Here is a 24,168-nt window from a genome sequence, read left to right on the forward strand (position 1 = left end):
AAAATTTGCCTGTCATTCAAGACGTAAACTTTTTCTCGCATCTTACCTCATATAAGCCTTTTCGAGTTGCCAGCTTTTTGTTAGCAGTTTCTGAATTGCTCTTACTTTTAACATGTTCCTTTGGTGTTGTTGCTGCTAACTATTAATTGGTAAAGAAGGTTTTGGCAGTAAGGATTTTAAGGTTTAGCTACCATTCATTTTGTTTAGTAGTGAGATGTTTTTCAATAGCAGTGACACATGTGTATGTACTTTCACCTCATGACTGTGGCACATTATTCCACATCATCTGTGTGTCCCATATAAATCAAAAATTTGCATGCCACTCATGGAAAGGGAAAAAAAATTAAGGTTTATACATAAGCTTTAATTCAGGAGCTTGCAGTCAGGAGTTTTACTACAGTTCTGTACTGCCTGTGTTCAATAAGTTTATTTACCACTCTTAATGCTTATCATGCAACTTTCCTGTAAATTTTTCCCATTTCGCATGTAAATCACTAACTCCAATTGTTAACAGTTGAGCTGGTTGGTCTCGTGTTGTTCTTCCCATCAACAGATGGCAGTACTTGTGCCAATCAGGTTTACCAGTTTGCTTCCTCCTTCGTGTACACTTCTCCATGCTCTGCACTTGCTGGTGGTACACTGTGTCTTTTCATGGCACTTGGGGTCACAGCACAAAATACATGTCCTGATGTTCATTGCTTATTTCTTTATCCAGGCACTCGTCCACAGTATTGTCTGGTGTCACTACGGCATTGACTTAGGTTTTACCACACCTAGTGCGGCTGCTGTTTTCCAATATGTTACATGGTACTTCTTTCTTGTTTTCTCATACGTACTAATACATGTAAAAATTATTATTAGCTTCAGTCCCATGTTTCTTTTCACTATCACATCTGATGATGGGCATAGAGGCTGAAAACAGCTGTGGTTTAAGCACTGTAAAATAAAAATAACCTTACAACTGAAGTGGTATTTTCAACCTCTACTGATCATTCTGTACTGAGGCAGGCGTGCATATTTTTGCATAACCCACTAGAATATAAAAACAAATCTGTAAGAATCTCCCCAACATGTGAATGGAACAATTCAAATGTTAGTATTTGTTTTCCAAGTTTACATCACATCATAATGTATCTAGTCTTCTAGATTTAAGTTTATACCCTTATTTCCTTCAATTTTCAGTATCACAAAACAAAGACATCTTTATGTTCATTATGGCAGTGGTTATTATGAACAGCACACTGGCTGTTACAAGCACTTACTCCTAGGATCGTGTAGGAGTTGACTCCTCCAATGTGAATGGCGTCACCTGATACACGAAGCAGCGGTTGCAGACTCTGACAGGCTTGACGTGCCCATACCTCGGCAGTGGGACTGAATTGGAGCTGCATCGGGCACAGAAAACCTATGGACATTCAGAATAAAATTTCATGATGTTCCAAGTATTATTATGTCAAAGATAAATTTCTGTAAACAGACTATGAAACATTGGATTATTTTGGATGAAGCAAAACAAATTCTAATGCATTAACAAAAAAATAAGAATAAATGTCTGAACTGCTTTTTCAGCTGTGTCTCAACATTTTCACTGCTGCAACATTTGCACTGCTACAGACACATTACAAAACACATAGCATATTTCAGTTTATTTTCTCATACAACTACAAATAGCACTGTTTTATAGTAGTATACCATGAAAACTTAGAAAATTGTGTAGAAGTATAGCACTAAATGTGCAGCAAGCCCACTAGCCACAACAAGCATCTTGTTCTACAATGTTAAAGACAACTTAGATTTACAGAAGCCAAGGAATTACTGCATTCCATGTCAACATGCTATGTCATGCAATGGCTGAACAATTAATCAAATGAAAGCTCAATGCATGGTCTCTAACGCCACTCCCACTTCATCAATTATGGCTCATATTATCAGGCTTTAGGACGGTGTCGTAAAAGACACAATTGCAAATAAGCTGATGAAAACCAGATCAACAGATACACAGACTACAAGTAAAATGAGGATTGGAAATCCACCTGGAATTTAATGAATGAGTACCAACATTCACACACAAACACAACTTATAAGGCTGCCAGAATGGGAACCAAGTATGCACTTTTTCAGCTGATCTTCATATTGCAGATAGTGCACAATATGTAGCCAATTCTCCCAAACCCCATATTATTCTACAAAGAACTATGTCAAACTTGTTTCATAAAAGAATTTTTTTAAAAGCCTTGACAATATACCAGGGCATTTTTATCATATCTTTCATGAAAGTTAGAGGGTGGTCCTAGCTATTATAAAAGGTTTAGCAAAGACATCTGACAGTGTAATAAAATGTAAGTGGTATATGGGAAGCTAGGGAAGACTGTCAATTGTGCTGGAGCAGCCCATGGCTGGGGGAAACACAACTATTATATAGTACTTAGACACCTGGAACAGTTGATGGATGCAAATCATGCACAGAATACTGTGCCTTGTCAGCAGCTACGGAGACTGGAAAATGGGGCATCACCATCACTACAGAAAGGCTAAGGGAAGGACAGGAGAAATAATGCACCCAATCAGCCATTCTGATTTGAGTTAATATACTCAGAAGAAAAGCTTCAAAAGGCGAAGATCACCAGTAAAGTGTATAATTTGATAACAGGTTTCAGTTAAGTCTACATTACCATCCACAGACCTGCAGTGGATAGAACCAAGTTGACAGGGTAATAGCATTACAGGGAAGTATAATTAAGTACAAAATTAATTGTCCATACACTTCTTATGCTCTACAAATTCACATAACCTCTCCATATGTGCTATGCATCATGTTACATCATGAATATGCATGTAAAGATAATGAACTGTGAACTTATACTGTATCTATGATGTAAATTATATTGTTTAATGCCCCATGTCTAGCCACAACATAAATTAACCTACACATCAAGCGAGCATTATGATGTATCTAGACATCATACTCTATTGATAGTCATGTAACATGTAAGATACCATAATAATTATGTGGTTTGGGACAAGCTGGTGACTATAATGGGGGAAAAGAGAGTGGACTGGAAAACCAGAAGACCTGTAAACTCCTTATATCTTAATCAAAAAGCCTCAGTTAAAGTGAGAGGAGAAAGTACAAACTGGATCAGACTAGGAAAAGCAGTAAGATAAGCATGTTGTCTATCACCTACCCTTTCCAACCTCTACTTGGAAAATATGACTGACCAATGCTCATTAGGTGACAAAGGAGTAGAAACTGGAGGAAGAAGAGTACAGTGTTTGAGGTTTGCTGATGACATGGTCCTTCTAACCACAGGGGGAAAAGAATTACAGGATTTGGTGGACACCATTAAAGCTAATAGAAAAAAAATTATGGAATAAAAATTAATACAAAGACAACAAAAGTATTGGCACTAGGAGGAAATAAAGAAATAAAAATTAAGCTGAATGGAGAAATATTAGAACAGGTGCAAAATTTTAAGTATCTTGGAAGCAGGATAAACCCGACTGGAAGTGGACCACAGAAATTAAAACAAGGATAGCAATGGCAAAAAGAGGCATTTTATAAGAAAAGGAGAATTTTCTGCAGCAGTCTGGACAAAGAACTCAGGAAAAGACTCATAAAATGTCTTGTATGGAATGTTGTTCTGTATGGCGCTGAAACATGGACTTTGAGGAAGAAAGACAGAGAAAGACTGGAGGCTTCTGAGATGGGAACATGGCGGAGGATGGGAAGAATAAGTTGGATGGACAGTGTAAAAAATGAAGAGGTACTGAGAAGAGTGGGAGAGAAAAGACAGTTACTAGATGTAATAAAAAGAAGAAAAAGAAATTGGATTAGGCATATATTAAGAAAGAATGATGGACTGATAGAAACAGTTTTAGAAGGTTATGTAGAAGGGAAAAGGAAGTGGGGAAGGAAGAGATTTCAGATACTGGATGACATGATGGACGGTACAACATACAGCAGCCTTAAGAAGGAAGCAATGGATCGCAGAAAATGGAGAGGCAAAGGACCTGCTAATATAGCAGAAAACTGATGATGAATAATTATTTAACAATATTATGAAAAGGAAAGTTGCCACTCACGTTGCCCAAGACTGTGTGTGTGTGTGTGTGGGGGGGGGGGGGGGGGGGGTGACAGTCTTTTTTGTTGGGCCGATCTGCGACTCAGCATCTCCGCTATATGGTGAGTAGCAACTTTTCTTTTCATGATATTGTTTCATTCCATCCTGGATTTTCCACTGTATAATAATGGTATACAATGAGATAACAAAAGTAATAAGACAGTGAAATGCACATACACTGATGGCGGCAGTATCGCGTACACGAGGTATAAATGGGCAGTGCATTGGTGGAGCTGACATTTGCATTCAGGTGATTTTGTGAAAAGTTCCAATGTGATTATGGCTGCACAACAGGAATTAACGGACTTCAAATGCAGAATGTTAGTTGGAGCTAGACACATGGGACATTTCATTTCAGAAATCATAAGGGAATTCAACATTTTGTAAACCACAGTGTCAAGAGTGTGCAGAGAATACTGTATTTTGGGCATTACTTCTCACCATGATTTATTTGAAGAACATTCTGGACAGTTCCAGTCAATGGTTGGGCTATGCAAATTGCCTGACGTGAATCCCCTCGAACATTTATGGGAATACTGAAAGTAGTCAGTTTGTGCACAAAATCCCGCACTGGCAACACTTTTGCAATTATGGACACATATTGAAGCAGGACGGCTCAGTAATTCTGCAGGGTACTTCCAATGACGTGTTGAGTCCATGCCATGTCGAACTGTTGCACTGCACTGGGCATAAGGAGGGCTGCCATGATATTAGGAGTTTTTCCATGGCTTTTGTCACCACAGATTTATATTGCAATTTCTAGGTATAGATTCTGAATACTTCAAATCTGAATACTTCATGAATAAATTACCAAGTTTGTTGTTCCAAATACAAATATGCCAATCTGGAGCCTGTTTTATTGATGCACATTATAGAGTATGAAGAATGTTTGGCTTGATTACTTACTGGATTATGTCATAAATTGATTATACAAACCAAGTCTTAAGACTCCCCTACAACTTTTTATAAACATTTGTTGTTTTAATATCACTATGGTTTTTGATTTCAATTATGCTTTCTGTATAAATACGGTAATGGTTTTTTAAAAGCTCTTTTTCAATTAGCATATTAACAATTACTCGATATTGTATATTCATGCCTTTGTTTTACACAAAACAATTCTAAATTCTATGAATGCAGTGCCACCTGGCAGGCTTATGGAGCTGTGTTTTTTCTGCACCTCAGTCTGTACTCAGCTACTGTTGGTACACACTGTTTATTTTATATCTGACATGCTGATATCCAGTGATTTAATGATCTTCACATGCGTATATGTGATGTGACACAAAACATAGCATAAATCAGGAGATTATGTTAATTTTTATAGCATAAGGTACGTTAATTTTCCAAATGTGTGGACAATTCATTCAGTACATTTTTATTACATGGATTCTAAACCTATTATCCTCTTGACTACTTTCTGTTCATTGCAGATCCAGAGATGGTAACGTAGTCCTACCGAAACTGGTTATCAAAATAAATGCTTTATGAACAATCTTGGCTTTTTGAAGTATTTATTCTGAGTTTAATACACTGCAGATGTCCCTCATTCTGGCATAATGTCACAAATATACAATACGATTTGATTGTTGCACTCCTTTAATAGGAGGGTTTTTAAATATTGCGTCAAATCAGTCACAAATGGATTAAAGACGTAACAAATTCATGCTAGTGGCACAATGGGAAGCTGTTTCCACATGTCCTCTGCTCCATATTAAAATCAATTCAAATATATATTTATATAATAGAGGGAAACATTCCACGTGCGAAAAATGTATCTAAAAACAATGATGATGTAACTTACCAAACGAAAGCGCTGGCATGTTGATAGACACACAAACAAACATACACACAAAAATTCAAGCTTTCGCAACCAACGGTTACTTCATTAGGAAAGAGGGAAGGAGAGGGAAAGATGAAAGGATGTGGGTTTTAAGGGAGAGGGTAAGGAGTCATTCCAATCCCGAGAGCGGAAAGACTTATCTTAGGGGGGCGAAAAGGACAGGTATACACTCGCGCAGACACACACATATCCATCTGCACGTACACAGACACAAGCAGAAAAATATATATTTGAATTGATTTTAATATGGAGCAGAGGACATGTGGAAACAGCTTCCCATTGTGCCACTAGCATGAATTTGTTACGTCTTTAATCCATTTGTGACTGATTTGACGCAATATTTAAAAACCCTCCTATGAAAGGAGTGCAACAATCAAATTGTATTGTATATTTGTGACATTATGCCAGAATGAGGGAGATCTGCAGTGTATTAAACTCAGAAGAAATGTCTGCTTGTGTCTGTGTACGAGGGAATGGATGTGTGTGTATGTGCGCGAGTGTATACCTGTCCTTTTTTCCCCCTAAGGTAAGTCTTTCCGCTCCCGGGACTGGAATGACTCCTTACCCTCTCCCTTAAAACCCACATCCTTTTGTCTTTCCCTCTCCTTCCCTCTTTCCTGATGAAGCAACCGTTGGTTGCGAAAGCTTGAATTTTGTGTGTATGTTTGTGTTTGTTTGTGTGTCTATCAACATGCCAGCACTTTCGTTTGGTAAGTTACATCATCTTTGTTTTTACAAATATATATTTAAGTGTTCAAAACGCTGCATTCATTGTGAAGTTGGTTTCTTTTTCTACAGATTCATTCTTCTTAAGGTCTCTCTAATGTATTTCTGCAAAAAATTACAAGCACAATATGGGAGGACAGATATACTAATGGCCCTAAAAAGTACGGTCTCACAAACCTTTCCACAGTTGCGACAGTGGTGACGGCGCCGGACGACAGTGAACGCGGCAGCACACGCCATACAACGGGGAGCCATGATGTCAGGAACCCACGGCGGCGGCGCTTCCACTGCTGACTCCCATGCTTCTTCAGCGTGCTCCACACCTGTTGGCGTGAGCGTTGGTTGTTCTGTCTCAAAACACAGTGTGTGTCCTCATACACTTCCTCACACTGACAGCCATCATAGACTGCGTGTGGGCAACAGGTACACAACACACTTAATGTTACTCAAAAGAAGTGGAGTTAGAAGTGATTGAGAGACTAAACCCTAACATCTCTAACAAGAGATACAGGCCACAATAAATTCATGCTGGAACTGTTAAAGTGAAAAAATTGTTTAAACTGTGTTATACTGGACATTCAGAATTCTGCAGTACTGGTAACTTTCACACAGTTTCATCACTGGAAGAAAGACATATTGAGAAAAGACATTACAAGACAGTCTGCGGAGAACTTGTCTGAAGAGATTCAACAATTAGAGTCTTGTGATGACACATATTCACTTCAGCAAAGCTGGATAAAACATATAAAATGTTAAAGTTATGAGAAGAAAATAATGAATTTAAGAACAGTAACTTCTTTGAAAAAAAATATACATTTTATTTAATGCAATGAAGCAATGAAGTCGTCCTCTATTGTGGATGTATTTCTGTGTATCCTAATGCATGGGCTGCCCAAATGTGTCTAACACTCAAAGCACACGTTTTACATGGTTTACCCACGGATCCCAATCACCCTAATTTCATACAAGCTAACACTAGCAATCCAAGGAAAAATTACTTCATTGTATCTGCATTGATAGTGTGCATACCAATATGAAGTGAGTAGGCATTTAATAAATAGTACAATCCACTTTAAGATAATGTTGTTTTATTTGTCAACGCAACAATATAACACAAAACTGACAACATATACACTATTCCAGTCTTATGTGTTATTGCTACGTAACGCATGTCTGGTAACTGCTCACATGTCAATATTCATGATGCAACACACAGTAGCATACTGACTGCTGAGGAATGCGGTTTTCCCAGTGTTGGTTGTTCACAATATTGCCAACGGATAGGTATGGAGTGACCTGCAAGCTGTAGTCCCTAAACCACACCCCTACATGGAGAACAAATTTACAATAAATAAATAAATAAATAATAAAAAAGTTTTTACTGGCTTGAACTATAAATGTCTCCTGGATCGAAATGGAACCCCACTTTCCTTCTGTAATATGTTGCTGTTATTGTGTGTGTGTGATGGGAAGTCAGCTGATGTTGCAAGATGACTACTGCAACTAGATGGGAGGTTGCTGGTCAGTTTCCAGGTGAGCGGCACTGCTCTCAACAATGTTGCAAGGCTGGTGGCTGGAAGATGCTCTACATCCAGTGATCGTCTGCATTTCGGAGGCATCTTCTGCATTTAGATAGGCTGTCTTGCACCAATCAATGGACACTAATGTGTCTATCCCTTTAATGCAGAGAGGGAGTGTCCCCATCATTTCATCCCATAACTGCATATGGGCATCAGTAGGGCAGTTTCAACGCTCTGCGCTGTGTGCCCTGTCAGAGGAAAACGTGCTCTGCGATTGCCAAATCTTTGAAAATGATGGTAGTCTATTTTCCATACTGTACTGTTCCACTCTGTTGTGTGGTATTCACTTGCTTCTGGAGTTCCACGAAGAAGTCTTAAGCAGAGTGCTGGGAGCCAGGTGGTTGTTTGAAAAATCTCTCCTGGTAGATGCAGAGGTTCAGTCTACACCAGCTCTGCTGCGAAGGCCTCCAGGTCTTCTTTTAGTGCACCGTGCAACCCCTACAGCACTGCCAAAAAGGCACCAATCCACGAATCCTTTGTGTGGTACATTACACCCGCATTCAAGTAGTGGTGTAGGTGCTGAAAAATGCTGTTTGCAGGTGCATGATATGGTGATGTCCTTATCAGATGTACCTCTTACAAATGGGCCATTGCACGAAAGATATCTTCATCCCACTACCTATCCCGGACAGATGTCACTTGTTGGGGACAGCCAAAATGTGAAATCCAACCACTGGTGAAGGTGCACACCATGTTCTCAGCAGTTTGTGTTTCCCATGGCAATAACTCCAGCTAACTGATGTACTGTCAATCATTTTGACAAAGGACTGGTAGTTATGTTCAACTTGGACAGATCCTATCAAGTCCAGGCACAGGAATCGTGCCTCCAAGTTGTCAAAACTTATGAGTGGACCTCGGACATGCAGTTATTACTTTGCGCTTTTGGTAGAGAATGCTGGTTTGAGTCCATGTACGGCAGTCTTGTATACTGGGTCACACATAACGCTGCATTACTACCACCCTCATAGTGTGAATGCCCAGTTGGCTGAATCCATGTAGAGAATAAAAAACCCATTGTCACAGAAGAGCATGTACATGTGGCCGCCGTTGGGCTGCTGATGCATTGCAATTTATCAGCTCCTCAGCACCTGGCAGTGGCATGTGACGCAAGTGCAGAGCCGTCTTCCCTTTCAGCAGGTCCTTTAACTACTCTCTGAGATTCAGAGGTGAAGACTTTTTGAACCACTTATACGCCAAATGTCAGTTTGTTATTGTGAAATAAAATTTAGGTAGATGACTTGCACTGGGGATAATTATTTCATAACTGTTATATTTTCACAGACAGTGGCCAATGGCCTATGTATATAGCGAATACATTGCCCTCCAACACAAAACTGAGGTATCTAACTGCTTCATAGGCTGCTAAGAGTTACAAGTAAAATGGTGGCGAACAGCAATGCTTGTCTGCAATCTTCTTGGAGAAGAAACCCAAAGGCTGCCAGTACCCATTTAAGCTCTGTCATGGCATAGAACCAACAGTACGGGATGTCTGTCTGTTTTGTTTTAGGTCACAAAAACAACTAGGGTCATGTGTGTGGTGCGGGCTGAGCTTGTAGACTGCAGACTTTCCATGGACTGTCTACAATGCCTGCCACCAGCTCCACTGCAGCACGGTTCAGCTCAGTGACAAAGGGAGAGGGCACCAAGTAAATTAAATCAATGCTTCTAACAGCAGATTCAGGTTATTCAGAAAATTACCTTTCATTTCATACGCATGTCAAGTTGATTAAACTGTTATTTCAAAAGTCATGATAATTTATCTTTAATTTTCATTATCAGACTATTTTTCCTTGATAATTTGAGATCACCATTGGCTTGCCTATACAGTGGACTATGGGCTCATGGGGGAAGATGAATTTTTTGGGTCCTAAGTCTAAAATCAATCAAATAAACCACTGTGTCACCAAAGACCACCCAAAGGGTAAGGTGGTGAAAAAATCCGTATATGCCAACCTATCCGTCCATCTAACTTTCCCCGTATGACATTCAACTAGCCAACTACACAGCAAAAAACCTAGCCTGTCATAACGGTACATGCACAGAACACCACCAGCTCCTATAAAATTCACTATCATACTACTTATGAGGGGATAGTAGACACCAAGTTCAAAATAGTATCCATTCAAACAAGCCAAAAAACCAGTTGTTCCCACCAGAAGCATGTTCATTAAAGACTGGGTGGAAAGCGTGCTGTATACGAGTGTAGATCTCCAGATCTTCAAGGTTATCTAAAATCTTCCCTTTTGGTTCTAAATGCAGAATCCTTAGGCTATCTTCTATTGGGGCCAGCTTATGGCTTGGTTAGGAAGGAGTTGAAGTTTTGTGGTATGTAACTCATATGACCAGATCTCATTTTCTGTAACATTGAGACATGTTGAGTGTGCTGTTCACTTATGGTTTGTACTTTTTTGTAACTGACGTCTGAAGATGGGTGTAATCCCAAAACGCATAACATGTTCTAATAAAAAAGTCAATTGAGCACCTCATGATTTTATTGCGATTGTACAGCACTGATAGCGAACTATTAACATAAAAATGATTGCAGGCCTCAGATGGGATTTTATGTCCTGTATATCATTACTTACTGAACGATTTTCCTACGCCAAAGGGACATTATAAAAGAAAACATGTAATGAACTATTCACTTAATCACCTGAACCAGATGCTTTCTTGAAAATTTCAATTAACTTCAACTAAAAGCCGAGAATACGATACATGTTTACATCATATTATACTTTTATAATTGCCAGGACTTCCATTGTTTAATAAATGGATAGATTATTACTCACTACACAGAAGAGACAGAGAGAGTGTGTGTGTGTGTGTGTGTGTGTGTGTGTGTGTGTGTGTTTCATATTTTCATACTTATGTCTGTGACTTTAGTTAGAAATGCATGTAATATGGCTCTGCTTCTGACAATAGCTATGCACCTTTTATATACATGTTTAACAGCTTTCTTCACCACTTACACACAAAATGTCCATCCTTAATTCACATCAAAGCCAAGTGCGCGCTTCAAGCAGACAAAAATTCAGGCCTAGGACAAGCCTTTTGTTGAATCAGTAGCAGTTTAAATTACTTTACAAAGCTTCTAATATCTGCAGATATGGATAAGCAACTTTTGGATGCAAATAAGGGTCTCGTGGATCCATGTATCATTCTTCTTATCTGCACAGACTTTTAACTATAATCAGATCATTTAGAAAATTCTGGGGTCTTCTGTAGCTCAAACAGATGAAAGTAAAACAGGTTTTTGCTCAGCTACATTAAAGAAAACATTTAGCAACCAAGCAACAGAATCCTGACACATATTACACGTACCACCTACATTATCCAAACATGTCTGACAGCCCAGTTCTGTGTCTGAATCTACCAGAAACTTTTTATTAGTTTTTCACTGTGAACAGAGTTTTTGTTGCTTTGTTGTGTTTCCCCTCACTGCATTCTCCCCAACTGTTCTTTATAGTACAATATGGAAATATGTCGGACATGCCTGACATTGGACCCGAAAGTACTCATACACAGCACTCCACTGATGAGAAGAGGAATATGTTTGAAAATAATTTAATATGGGCAGTACAGATACCAGAATTATTGGACATTTATTGTCCAAAATGCAACCTGTGGATATAAGAAATAATGTGTCATAATTTTGCCCACTGTCTGTTTCTCAATTTTTTTGGGTATCACTCATGAATTCATTTATCATGTTACAATAATGAGATAATATTTAGTTTTACAGGACAAGAATTTGAACACGACAGCTCAATAATCTGAAAGAATTCACCAGATCTTTTAAGTAAATTTGGGTGTACTCCACCAGAGTTTTATGTACCTATTAAAATTTTTGACATATAATAAATGAGCAGGTGGATAACACTAAGAGCTACACAAGGTAATATGCAGATGATTCTAGCCAGTTGCAGCAAGACCTGCTGAGGGTCAACATTTGGTGCAAAGACTGCCTGTTGAACCACAAAAATAAAAATAGTATAGTGTGTGCAAACAGGTGAAACAGTACATCAGCACTTGATTACATCATCATTGGTCAACAGGTGAAAGCAGTCATACCTCTAAAATAAAAAGGATTAAGCATTCTGACAATTTGTGGTGGAGGGACCATATAAAACTACTTGTGGCAAAGGCAGATGACAAAACTACATTCAGTGGAATGAACCTATTGAAATGTTATTCATCAATGATAACAGCAGCTTACCATACCCTTAGTATTTTTTGTTAGTCTGAAGCCCTTTCCCAAGAGGACTAAAGGAGGAGTGAAGGAGAAACTTATCCAGTATTAGTGGCAGATGCTGGAAGAGAGGTATTGTGGATTATGGACATTTACAGGCAACATACCGAAAACAAACATTTCAGGAAAAGTCATCCCAATGTATTACCTCTGCCAAACATCCATCTCACAAAGACAACAACGGTAAAATTAGAAAAAATTATGCTTACACAGAGATTTATGAGCAGCTACACTGGCCACTTACAACAAGTTCTTGGGTTAGACTCTAAGTAAAACACACATTTTTCATGGAAGGAGAGGCAGCATTGGTCGTAATTTTTTGTTTTATTAACCGCAAAATCGATTTTCGGTCACTTAGTGACCATCCTCAGTGCTGTAATATACAATTTAAATTGGTAGGCACTGGTGTCAACAAGCTTAGAGCGATCTAAGCTTGTTGACACCAGTGCCTACCAATTTAAATTGTATATTACAGCACTGAGGATGGTCACTAAGTGACCGAAAATCGATTTTGCGGTTAATAAAACAAAAAAAAATACGACCAATGCTGTCTCTCCTTCCAAGTATATCCATTATCTGGTCGTGGTGCACAGGACACTCCATGGAGTCACCAATCAACACATTTTTCACATCCCAGAGATATCCATCTGGACATCTATTCCATTCCACTGTAGAAAATTCATGATAACATTACTGCTATCAAGACAGTGATCAAAGCCAACCAGTATATAAATTTTCACCATACATGAGAATGTCTGGGATATTCCTTAACTTGCAAATCCAGCCTGTTCTAGACAAATTAGCATTTTAATGCTTAGCTACTGAACAGATGATGAAATTTTGAATAAAATAATTTAGGCTGCTCCACTGTAAAACACTAAAGCAATTAAATTACTGACTTTCTGACCAACTTGCTGTGGTCTTCTTCAGATTGGTTAACTGCTGCATACTGTTGAATGTCTTTCCCTACATAATGTCTATTTCGGTTATCTGGTAGCTACAAACATCACGTATCTAGTATGTCATTAGACAATTTGCACAGCTGTTGCTATGGAGTTGGAGGACTGTGCAACTCAGGTGGCCCACTGAAATAAAACTCCAGTACGTGACTAGTGTGAAATAGCATACAGCAGGCTATTGCCTGTGCCACTCTAGTAAGTGATTGGTAGGCAACTCTCATTGGTGACTGCTAAGACTGATAAACAAACAGATAGTATCTAGGGGAAGCCATTCACCAGTACAAAGCAGTTAACCGCTCTGAAGAGGACCGTGGCAAGTCACTCGAAACACAGGTGATTTAGTCATTTTAGTGTTTTACAATGACACTGCCTAGTATTCAAAATTATTTTGTTCAAAATGACAATGGCCATGATGAAATGTCTTTCATAATATTGTGATGTGTTGAAAAAGATCTTAAAACTAAGAATGTCACAACATTAAAAGCATTATATTACAGGAAAAATTCATTACCAATCTAGTTACTTTAAGATGTAATAGGCATTTGCTGTTAGAATCAGGCAGGTATACAGGTATTTATCTTTCTTTGATTATACTATCATTTTGCAATATCCTCACTGATTAAATAAAAATGATAAACATAAATCAATGCAAAAATTGAAATTAAGACTCTCGCCATAAGAAACTGACAAAGCTGTTTATGTGCTTGGTGATATTGTCTGATGAGGTGAGTGCTATTTTGTGGCTGATTAAAAAAGTTCAGACAGCATAACAGGAACATGTGACTTTTGTGATTAGGTGTGGAGGTGTGATTCATGAAGCTTTCAGCTAACTGCTATTTATGCAAAGCACACTAGTATTGCACATGGGCCAATTGAATAGGACATGATATGCCTTTATTAAACACTGTATGAGTTGGTGAGAATGTAAAATTAATGGCCCAAAAGGACAATTGTGTAAAATAATACTATATTCTTCATAAAAGCTAGCACCTGGCCACATTACTCTTAGGCTGATAGCTAGAAACAAGAAAGGGCCTTGACTAAGCTGCTGATATATTCTGTGTGTGATTGAAGTAAATTGTAAGTCACTAAGACAGCAAAAATGCTGCAACAATTAAAATAAAGCCAGAACTCAGTGAGTCTCAACACTTCGTTTATTTTAAAGTTAATCATTTTCTGGAAATGGCCTTATTTTACAATAAATTTATCATTACAAGACGGGGAGAAGAAAGAAAAAAAAAATCATTAGGAATTAACAAAATTTATTTCAACAGTTACATTTCCTTCAACAGAATGGGTTGCAAAACTTACAGAAGCCTACACATCTGAATAGTGACTGCTTCCCACTGATAACTTCTTGGTTTTTCAATGGTAGCACACGTTAAAGTGCTGGTGTCGAGTACTGTTCATAGGTTTAATGAAGGCAGAACTTATTGCACAACAAGAAAGGTAGAGGTCAGGTAGCTTATTGGAAAGAGGAACATGAAGTAAAATGAATTTGGGATGATGTGTTAAAAGTTCTGAAGGATATGAAGGGTTCAACAACACATCTGAACTGAACAAGTCATTCATGAGTTTGGCTGGAGAGAGGTTAGTCTCCTAGGTGGCCCTAAAAAGTTTCACACAGAATCCCCCTACTGGCCTCCAAAAAAACATAACTGTCAGTCAGTCAAACTGATAATGACAGAGGTAATTCGGTTGGTGTCAGGTGGATGTTTAGGGAAGTAGTACTGGACCTGAGAGGGAGGAGAAAAAGGAAGGGAGGGAGCTATTATTTATCGTTGTAATTACCACGCCTGCTCCCCACTACCTACAGGCCTACCTATGTTTATATTCATAAGACTACCAGGAATGGTTATGGCTGAACAGATGCTTTACAAGTTAATAAATGTACATCAATTCTCCAAGGAAAACTTTACCAGCTAAAACATCACACAACAGGTATTCTTTTCAACAGATGATGCTCACCATTTTCATCTGGAGACGGGCATTCTTGTTCCTGTAAATCTTGGTCTGAGCTTTCACTGCTATCAGTAGTCTGAGACGCACTCATTAGGAAGACACACTTAAGAATGTTCCTCAAGTCTCCAGCAAAGTTTGTCTGCAGCTGATCTGCTACACCAGCAATGCAAACAAAGAGGCGATGTACCAAATCTTCACTTGACCTATAAACATTAATAGAAATTCTTTCTGTACTTACTAACTGATCTGGAGTGCAACATTATATTAGATGAAATTAACAAGAGTCAAAAGGAGAAAACTTCAAACATTTTAATTTTTACACCCTCCAAATAAACATAACCAACCAAAAGTCACTGGAATCAAGGTCCTGTAATCAGAACTCTGGCTGAAATATAGCAAGCATAAAACTATACATAACGAAGTTCTTTATTTTTGGAAATGTAATTACACTAACATTATATAAAGCTCACAAAGGCTTTCTGCACAACAGCATTATACTGCCACAGGTTTATAGAATGTGTTATGTTCTATTCATAACCATCATACGAATGAACAAAGACACTAACATTCATTAGAACAGTCTCCAGGGGTATAAAATGTAGTAACAATTGTTATGTTATAACCAACATGCAATAATGTTACATACCTAAATTTTGCCCTTGCTTCATTACGATTTGCAATTTCCGCAGCCTGCATAGCTAAAGCAATTTCTTCATCATCTTGGCACTCTGAGTTGAACGATGATGTATCACTGCTCATACTACAGCTAAGAAAGAAAAGTAAGCAGCTTATAGCGGTGAATATAGAATAATTATTTCACTTCTATAATGTGTAAAAATGGTAAAGAACACAGCTATGATATGACTTTCACTAACAGTGAAACTGTCAAGGTTTAGAATTTTTTGTGTGGGAAAGGCAATATTCTTTGCTTGGAGCTGTGAAAGAAGAGGAGGACATGAAGTGAAGATAAATTGGGAGTGCAGTCAGTCAGTCTCAATTTGTTGACAACAGCCAATAAATATAATATTAGGATGACTACGTGGGTTTAATGTTGCTGTATGTGACATTACAGCTGTAATGAAAGCTGAACTTCAAAGTGGAAAGATAATCAAATGTTCATTTTTTTTTACTAGTGTGGATTGATATTTCCCAAAAGCTATGGGTCTAAATAACCACACAAATTCAATATTTCCCCACTTTTTAAACCTTTTTATTTCTCTGTCACCCATCACTCAATACAAGAAAATATATTCATATGGAATAAGTAACCTGCTTTGCCACAGGGATTAGGATTTCTTGACATAAATGATGCAACACATTACATGAGGGTTTTGTGTGTGTGTGTGTGTGTGTGTGTGTGTGTGTGTGTGTGTGTGTGTGTGTGTGTGTGTGTGGAGGGGGGGGGGGGGGGCTACTAAACTGCACGATTTTAGACCCATCAATGCATTTGATGAACTCCATAATGGGGTCTCATTACATAAATTACAAACTGCTGGGATGGAAGCAGAGTATGGCTTGGATAAAGGTGTTTCTGCAGGGCAGAATCCAGAGGGTAACAGTACGGAAAGATGTCTCAGAGAAAGAGGAGGAATTTTTGGAGATGCCACATGAACATTTGCTGTGACTGCTGTTCATGACATGGACACACAAATCACTCTAATATCAGAATCTTTGCAGATGATCTGGTAGTATATCACAGAATTAGCCACTTACAGGACTGAGAGACTCAATAGCCTTGCAACAACAGAGAAGCAGGTAAACAAACAGAATAAGTACCAATGGAATCAAGATTCAGTTTGTCAGTTTCTGTTCCAGAAAATGCAAAATGACAGTTGAGCTAAAGGTACGGGAATATTCATTCTCTATGTCAACTAATTTTAAGTATCTACGAGTGATATTTGATAGCAAATTATGCTGGTGTGTTCATGTGATAGGCACAGTTTCCAAGGCAAACAGGGTCAGCTTCCAAGTGATGAGAATCTTGAAGGTTTGTTCAAGGAAGGGGAAGCAAAAGGCATACTGGTCCTTGGTAAGAGCTCATCTTGAGTACTGCTGTTCTGTATGGGACTCATAACCATCTTATCTGGATTCGGGCCTGGAAGACATATGAAGAAGTGCAGCAAGATTTGTGTACAGAAATTTTGCCATGATAAAGCCAAAGATTATGTAACATGTACAAGGCTGTTGCAGGTGGCAGTGCTTGGGCTGCTATTAAAAGTAAGGTGAATTTGAAGTAATCGAGGAGAAGCCAGATGTTAAACACACATTAAGCCACTCCCATCAAAGAAACGTGCTACACTACAAGTCTGTGGGCAGATTTTCTTTCATAGGTAAAGAGAAGAAGGAGCTGAAAAGTTTCCCTAGGTGGTTCTTAAACCCCTGGCCTAAGGCATGGTGTTTCAGGAAAGACTGAATTTGGATATACTGAAGGACTAAATGAAATTCAGTGACTATATGTAAGTAACAACTTGTTTAAGTTGCTTTGTGTTTTACTGTGGATGTATCCAAATTGTTACTGTTGAATATTAACAAACTGATTGACATGACTTGACATGAGACTTTTAATCATCCAGACGAAATAAAACAAATTCCAGAAACCAGTAACAGGTCTCATTTTAGGAAAACTTTAAGTTATGCATTCCGATAAACTGTAGAGTTTACAACCGTTTACTACAGGACTAATGAAGCACAGCTGAAGCGAGCTTTGTAATAGCTCGGAGCAATAGTCTTTGGAGGCACAAAATTTGAGCAGTTACATGTAGACACTTTCACAGGTGAGGTAAGGAGAGATTATTACAGTGGTAGTATTTTGGAAAATTGCAATCTACTTCCAAAATGCATTTTTCATAAAATTTCACTTAAAGTCTGAACTGAAATATTAATGGAGTACCTCATCATTTGAGAGTGAGCAAATACTCAGACTGGAAAAGATGGGGAAAGGAAATTGGTCTTGCCATTTCCAAAGCAATCATCCTAGCTTTCATCTTAAGAAATCTAGGGAAACTATGGCAAATCTAAATCTGCAATGCACATTGAGGAAAATGCTGACAATACTTTTCATACCTCTTTACACAATTCCAAGAACCAGATTTCAATTTGGAATGCAGAGACATCATTCAAGTCTCCAAATACTGTTTCTTCAGACATTGTGGATTTTGGATTATGTAAATGTAAACAACACGAGCAGTCCTTCCATATCCTGCTTGTATCACTAAAATGAACTAAAGACTGTAACTACACAGTAATTGATATTTAAGAAAATTTAAAATGCATTTCAATAAGGTCAGCCACGGAATAAGTGGGAGGATTTTGAACAAAACTATGGCATACAAAATTAATATCTTCTGACTGACAAACCTGAGTAATAGTTAGCTACATAATAAAACATGTTTTCTATGGCAGCAAAAAAGAGGACATAGTGGGAAACTAAAGAAACAAGGGACAGAAAGGCACAGCATCTCCTGAAGAAGGGCAGGACTAAAAGCTTTTAATTTTATTCTTCTTTAAAGTCACTATCAGCTAAAACTCTAGGTTATTCTTCACCAGTTATAGCTTTTTTCCACAATATTATCTATTTTGTCAAATGAGAATCAAAATTTACTAGTTTACTTGAGCTCAAATTCATAGAAAACACATTTCATATAAAGATGACAAATGACAGCTGATGCACATACATAAATTTTCCAAAATTTAAGCAGGTCTGATTAGCTTAGGAGCCTTGACAAAAAATCTGGTAAAAACCATCCAAAATTCACGGACAAATATATTGACATTCACCTGTCTGAGCTGACTGTGACGGAGCTGGGACAACTGGAACAAGTAGATGAGTAGCTGCCTGCTACTGGCACCTCCAAGTTCCTGAACAGAAATTAATGCTTCAGTCAACTGGCAACAAGGTCATAAAAATGTAGAAACATTCACTTTAATGTGTTTCCCAGTTCCTGTGCTCTTGTAATAATATAGATTGAATCAGTAATTTATTATAATTAATGTGTACTAAGAAGTGGAAAAACTTTTTAATAATGTAAATCAGACTGATATAATGACAGCAAGGAAAAAAGATACTGAGGTTTATTCAAAATTTCTATGTGTTGTATCAAAGAACTGAATGGATATTTAATGAAACACAAAGCCACTTAAAGTGATAAAAACAGAAAACATGTATTAAACAAGTTATATAAGATCAATGTATGAGTGCCAACAACAGCAATGATGGAATCTTACATAGATTAAATACTGTAATAAAACTGCTTTCCCCCATTCAATGTTGAGGGTGACCAATTTAATTTCATTTCTCTGGTACTTCCGCATAGTATGCTTAAAGTGAAAGTGTCTTTTATGCATAATGAACAACCCCCACCAAATGGATTACCTTGATTGCCAAGACATTGTTTGCAGACTCACAGCTATCCCTCTAACTTCAGTGGCACAGGTAAATTCCAACTGAAGAAATCATAACACAATGCCAAAACCCTGTCACTATCAACATGTATCACCATCTTTAAAATATGTATGTGGGTTGACTGAAAAGTAGTGCCTCCACCTTCATAACTCTTCAACAGTTGGCAGCATTGGTATGTGGCAGGTACTGGCTTGTTCCATAGCCTCTTCTCTACAGCTCTAGTTGGCGGAAAGCCTTAGCATTGAGCGGTTGTGTTGTCACAGTGTAAAGTATGGAACCCTGCACAGATGGTCGGTCAATGTGATTTAAGCAACATTGAATTCTTGACAGCAGAAGGTGTCACCCCAAAGGAGATTCATCAGAGAATAAAAGCAGTTTATGGTGACTGTGCATCGTTGGGAGAGTAAGTTTAAAGACGTTGGGGCGGGAACATCTGACCTGTGTGACGAACAAAAAGTTGAACATCCTGCAACAGCTATCACCAAGTTTCACAAGCAAAATGTTGACGGGCTGATTCAGGACAATCGTCATATCACTCAGAGAGAAACTGCAAGCACAATCGGCATTTCACAAGAATGTGTGGGTCACATTATTGGTTTGCTTGGCTATCGCAAGATATGTACACAATGAGTACCCTGGATGCTATTTCCTGAAATGAAAATGCAGACCTGAAATTTGCCAGGAACTCCTCTCATGTTATGAGAATGAAGGTGACACCTTTCTCCACTCAATTGTGACAGGAGATAAAGTGTGGGTACACCATTACAACCTGGAGACGAAGCATCAATCTATGGAATATCAACACACAGACTCGACCCAGAAAAAGAAATTCAAAACGCGACGCAGCCCTCAGCTGGAAGAATCATGGCCACAGTGTTCTGGGACGCAGATGGTGTTATCCATGTTGATTTCCTTGATCATGGAACAACAATAAATTCAGAGCGTTACATCACAACACTGCAAACTCTGAAACGACGGCTAACAAGGGTCCAAAAGGAAAAGGGAAATGTTTTCCTGTGCATGACAATGCCAAACCACACACTTCACATGCCACCAGAGCAGAACTTCGGAGACTGAAACTCACCACCATACGGCATCCTCTATACAGTCCAGATTTAGCACTGCCCGACTTCCATCTATTCTCGATAATGAAAAACAATCTGCGGGGACATCTTTATGTATTGATGAAGACGCTGAGAGAACTGCGAGACTGTAGTTGCAGAAGCAGAGTGTCGACTTCTTCTGTAATGGCTTCAGAGAACTTTTTCATTGTTGGCAGAAATGTATCCAATTGGCTGGTGATTATGTGGAAAAGTGAATATTGTTAATTAAGATAACATTCTAAGGATTATTTCTGCATTGGATTTATTAAAATATTCCCATCCAAACCCAATTAATGAAGGTGGAGGCATTACTTTTCATTCAACCGTCATACTCTATATGAAAAGCACTTCAAATAAATGGGCTGCTTAATTATTTACACATTTATCAATACATTCATTAAAGAGAAGAGAGATCTAACATGCTCGTGTTTCCATTTATATCAAAGGAAAGGAATGATACTTTACCACTATAAATACGTGTACATAAATTTTAAGTAATTATTAATGTGTTCAATAGTTCCTTTTGTTCAAGTTTAATGTACAATTTACCGAGGTCATTGGATATAGAGTACTTGCTCCATCAAATGAGGCTGGCAAAGGAAGCTAAACAATGAAGACTCTTAACAACAGAAAAACTTGAACTATGGTTGGACAGGCCTGTCTTAACAGCATCCCTTGTAAATACAGGGAAAGGAGGAAGATTAATGTTTAAAGTCACATCAATGATGAGGACAATAGAGAAACAGAATAAAAGGGATAGGATAAGGATGGGGCAATAAATCAGCTCCATTCTTTTCAAAGTAACATTCTGATATATAACTTAATGACTGCAGAGAAACCACACATCTAAATCTGGACAGCAAAATCGGAATTGAAGTCCTTCTCCTCTAGAATGTAAGTACAGTGGCTTCACTGCAGTGTTACCACACTCATTTCAAAACATGAACCCCATGTCTAAACTACTGTTCCGCTACATAAATTTCACCAGTCTGCTGTAAAGTTTGTAAGCGACACAAAATCATTCCAAATCATTAAAGTCCCCCCTGGTTCCATTCAAATTTTTCTGAAAATTCTGTAATTTACAACAGTTGTAATTTTTCTTCATTTCTATAAATTCTTCTCTCTTCTTCCTGAGATTAAGTGTTTCGTCAACATAAATATAACCAATTACCCCATTAACACACATTTAGACCTCTGTTACCTATTATACATCTTGTCGCGCTGCTAACAGTACAGTGACATATGAAACAGTCAATTTAGCTTCATTAATTCAGGGGCCCTGTTTCATTTTTGTGATTTATATTCACAGTGTTCCTGTTGTAAGTGCAGATGAAACCAAGTTATTTCTTTTTCAAGGTTGCATTTGTTGCTTCTGTGTGATACTTGTTTCTGAGAAACTGTTTTAGATAGTTAGCTAGTTACTTGTTATATAGATCAAATACAAAATAAATGTTATGATGTAAAATGTGTCAACAGAAAAACACTGACCAATTATACACAACAAAATAAAAAAAAAATAAAACAATCCAAACCCCAGGCAGGAAAATCAACAATTTAGGAAAAGACAGATTGATACTTACCTTAAAGAAGACACATTATGTTGCAGATAGGCACAATTAGTGTCTTTTAACTGTGCCTGTCTAAAAACAAAAGTAATATTTATATGGCTACACATTGGCCATTTACAGGTTTCTCTTAATGACTATCTATACTCAAGAATTCCTCTCTGGAATAGGAGTTGTCTGGGAGAAACATCTTTGTATCTACATTTCGAAATACTTCTACTACATGTCAGACATTTTATTTCCAAGGGTAGGTCATCAAAGAGTTTTGTAACTGAATGTTTCATCCCTTTCTGTACCAAACTTAAATTCATTAAAGGTGAATGTAGATCTTTTTCCTTCTCGTGCTGTACTTGCAAATATCTCTGTTACTTTCCAACTTAGATGGATTGTTGATAAATTCTGTAAGTGAATAAGTATCATGTGAGGCTATGGTTAATAGGCCCATGTGTTTAAAGAGATACTTGCAAGATGTACATGCTTAAACTTCACACACAATTCTAATTACTTTCTTTTGTCCAATGAATAGTTTTTGCCTAAGTGAGGATTTATCCAAGATATTATCCTATAAACATCAATGGATGAAAATATGTTAACTTACTAACTTCTATATCCCCAAAGTTGCCAGTTATTTTTATGGCAAAAGTAGACAAACCTAAACATTATAGCTGATCAAATGTAAGGTTTCTCCAATTTAGGTTTTCATCAACATGCACACCTGAAAGCTTACAATTTTCTACCCTGTTTATTATTATTCCTGTTATATTAAGTTGAAAATTTTAGAAAATGATGTAAGGAGAAAAGCTGGGCAGCAGTTATTGACCTCTGTGGAGGTATCCTTTTTACAGCGAATATGGCCTATTTCAGTCCCTCTAGGGACTGTCCCTCTGGGAAAACACCTGCAGTTAATGATCTACATCTATGCCTACATGGACACACTGCAATCACATTTAAGTGCCTAGCACAGGGCTTGTCAACTATTATTCCACACTAACACCGTGCGGAAAAAACCAACACCTGTACCTTTCCAAGCGAGCTCTGATTTCCCTTATTTTATTATGATCATTTCTCCCTATGTAGGTTGGCATCAACAAAATATTTCTGCCTTTGGAGGAGAATTTGGTGATTGAAATTTTGTGAGAAGATCCCACCAGAGAAATGCGTTTGTTTTAATGATGTCCACCCCAGATCTTGTATCATGTCTGTGACTCTCTCTCCCCTACTTCTCGATGTACTCCAGTGACCCTACCTGGTAAGGATGCCTCACTAGGTGACAATATCCCAAAACAGGATGAACAAGCATCATGCAGGCAGTCTCTTTAGTAGACCTGTTGCATCTTCTGCATGTTCTCCAATAAATGGCAGTCTTTGGTTTGCCTTCCCCACAACTTTTTCTGTGTGTTCTTTCCAATTTAATTTGTTTGTAAATGTTAATTCCTAGGTATTTCATTGAATTTACAGCCTTTAAATTTGATTGATTTATCAAATAACTGGAGTTTAATGGATTCCTTTTCACACTCATGTGGATACCTTTTCATTATTTAGGGTCAATTGCCAATTTTTGCACCAAACAGATATCTTTTCTAACTCGTTTTGCAACTTGTTTTGGTCTTCTAATGACTTTACCACACAATAAACAACAGCATCATTTGCAAACAACC

The 24,168-nt window shown here is 37.9% G+C and overlaps 1 protein-coding gene across 1 annotated transcript in view; it reads right to left on the reverse strand.

Annotated features, from left to right (window-relative positions):
- Positions 1 to 24,168, reverse strand: part of LOC124606228 (lateral signaling target protein 2 homolog) — a 321,923-nt gene that overhangs the window by 17,130 nt on the left and 280,625 nt on the right. The window contains exons 7-11 of the mRNA XM_047138204.1: positions 19,218 to 19,298; positions 16,087 to 16,206; positions 15,447 to 15,643; positions 6,868 to 7,013; positions 1,263 to 1,405 (exon numbers count right to left, since the gene is read on the reverse strand). Coding sequence (XP_046994160.1) covers positions 1,265 to 1,405; positions 6,868 to 7,013; positions 15,447 to 15,643; positions 16,087 to 16,206; positions 19,218 to 19,298 — 685 coding nt within the window. The 3' untranslated portion in view covers positions 1,263 to 1,264. The remainder of the gene's footprint in view (positions 1 to 1,262; positions 1,406 to 6,867; positions 7,014 to 15,446; positions 15,644 to 16,086; positions 16,207 to 19,217; positions 19,299 to 24,168) is intronic.

Source organism: Schistocerca americana, chromosome 3 (assembly GCF_021461395.2).
Source record: "Schistocerca americana isolate TAMUIC-IGC-003095 chromosome 3, iqSchAmer2.1, whole genome shotgun sequence".
Taxonomy (NCBI): domain Eukaryota; kingdom Metazoa; phylum Arthropoda; class Insecta; order Orthoptera; family Acrididae; genus Schistocerca; species Schistocerca americana.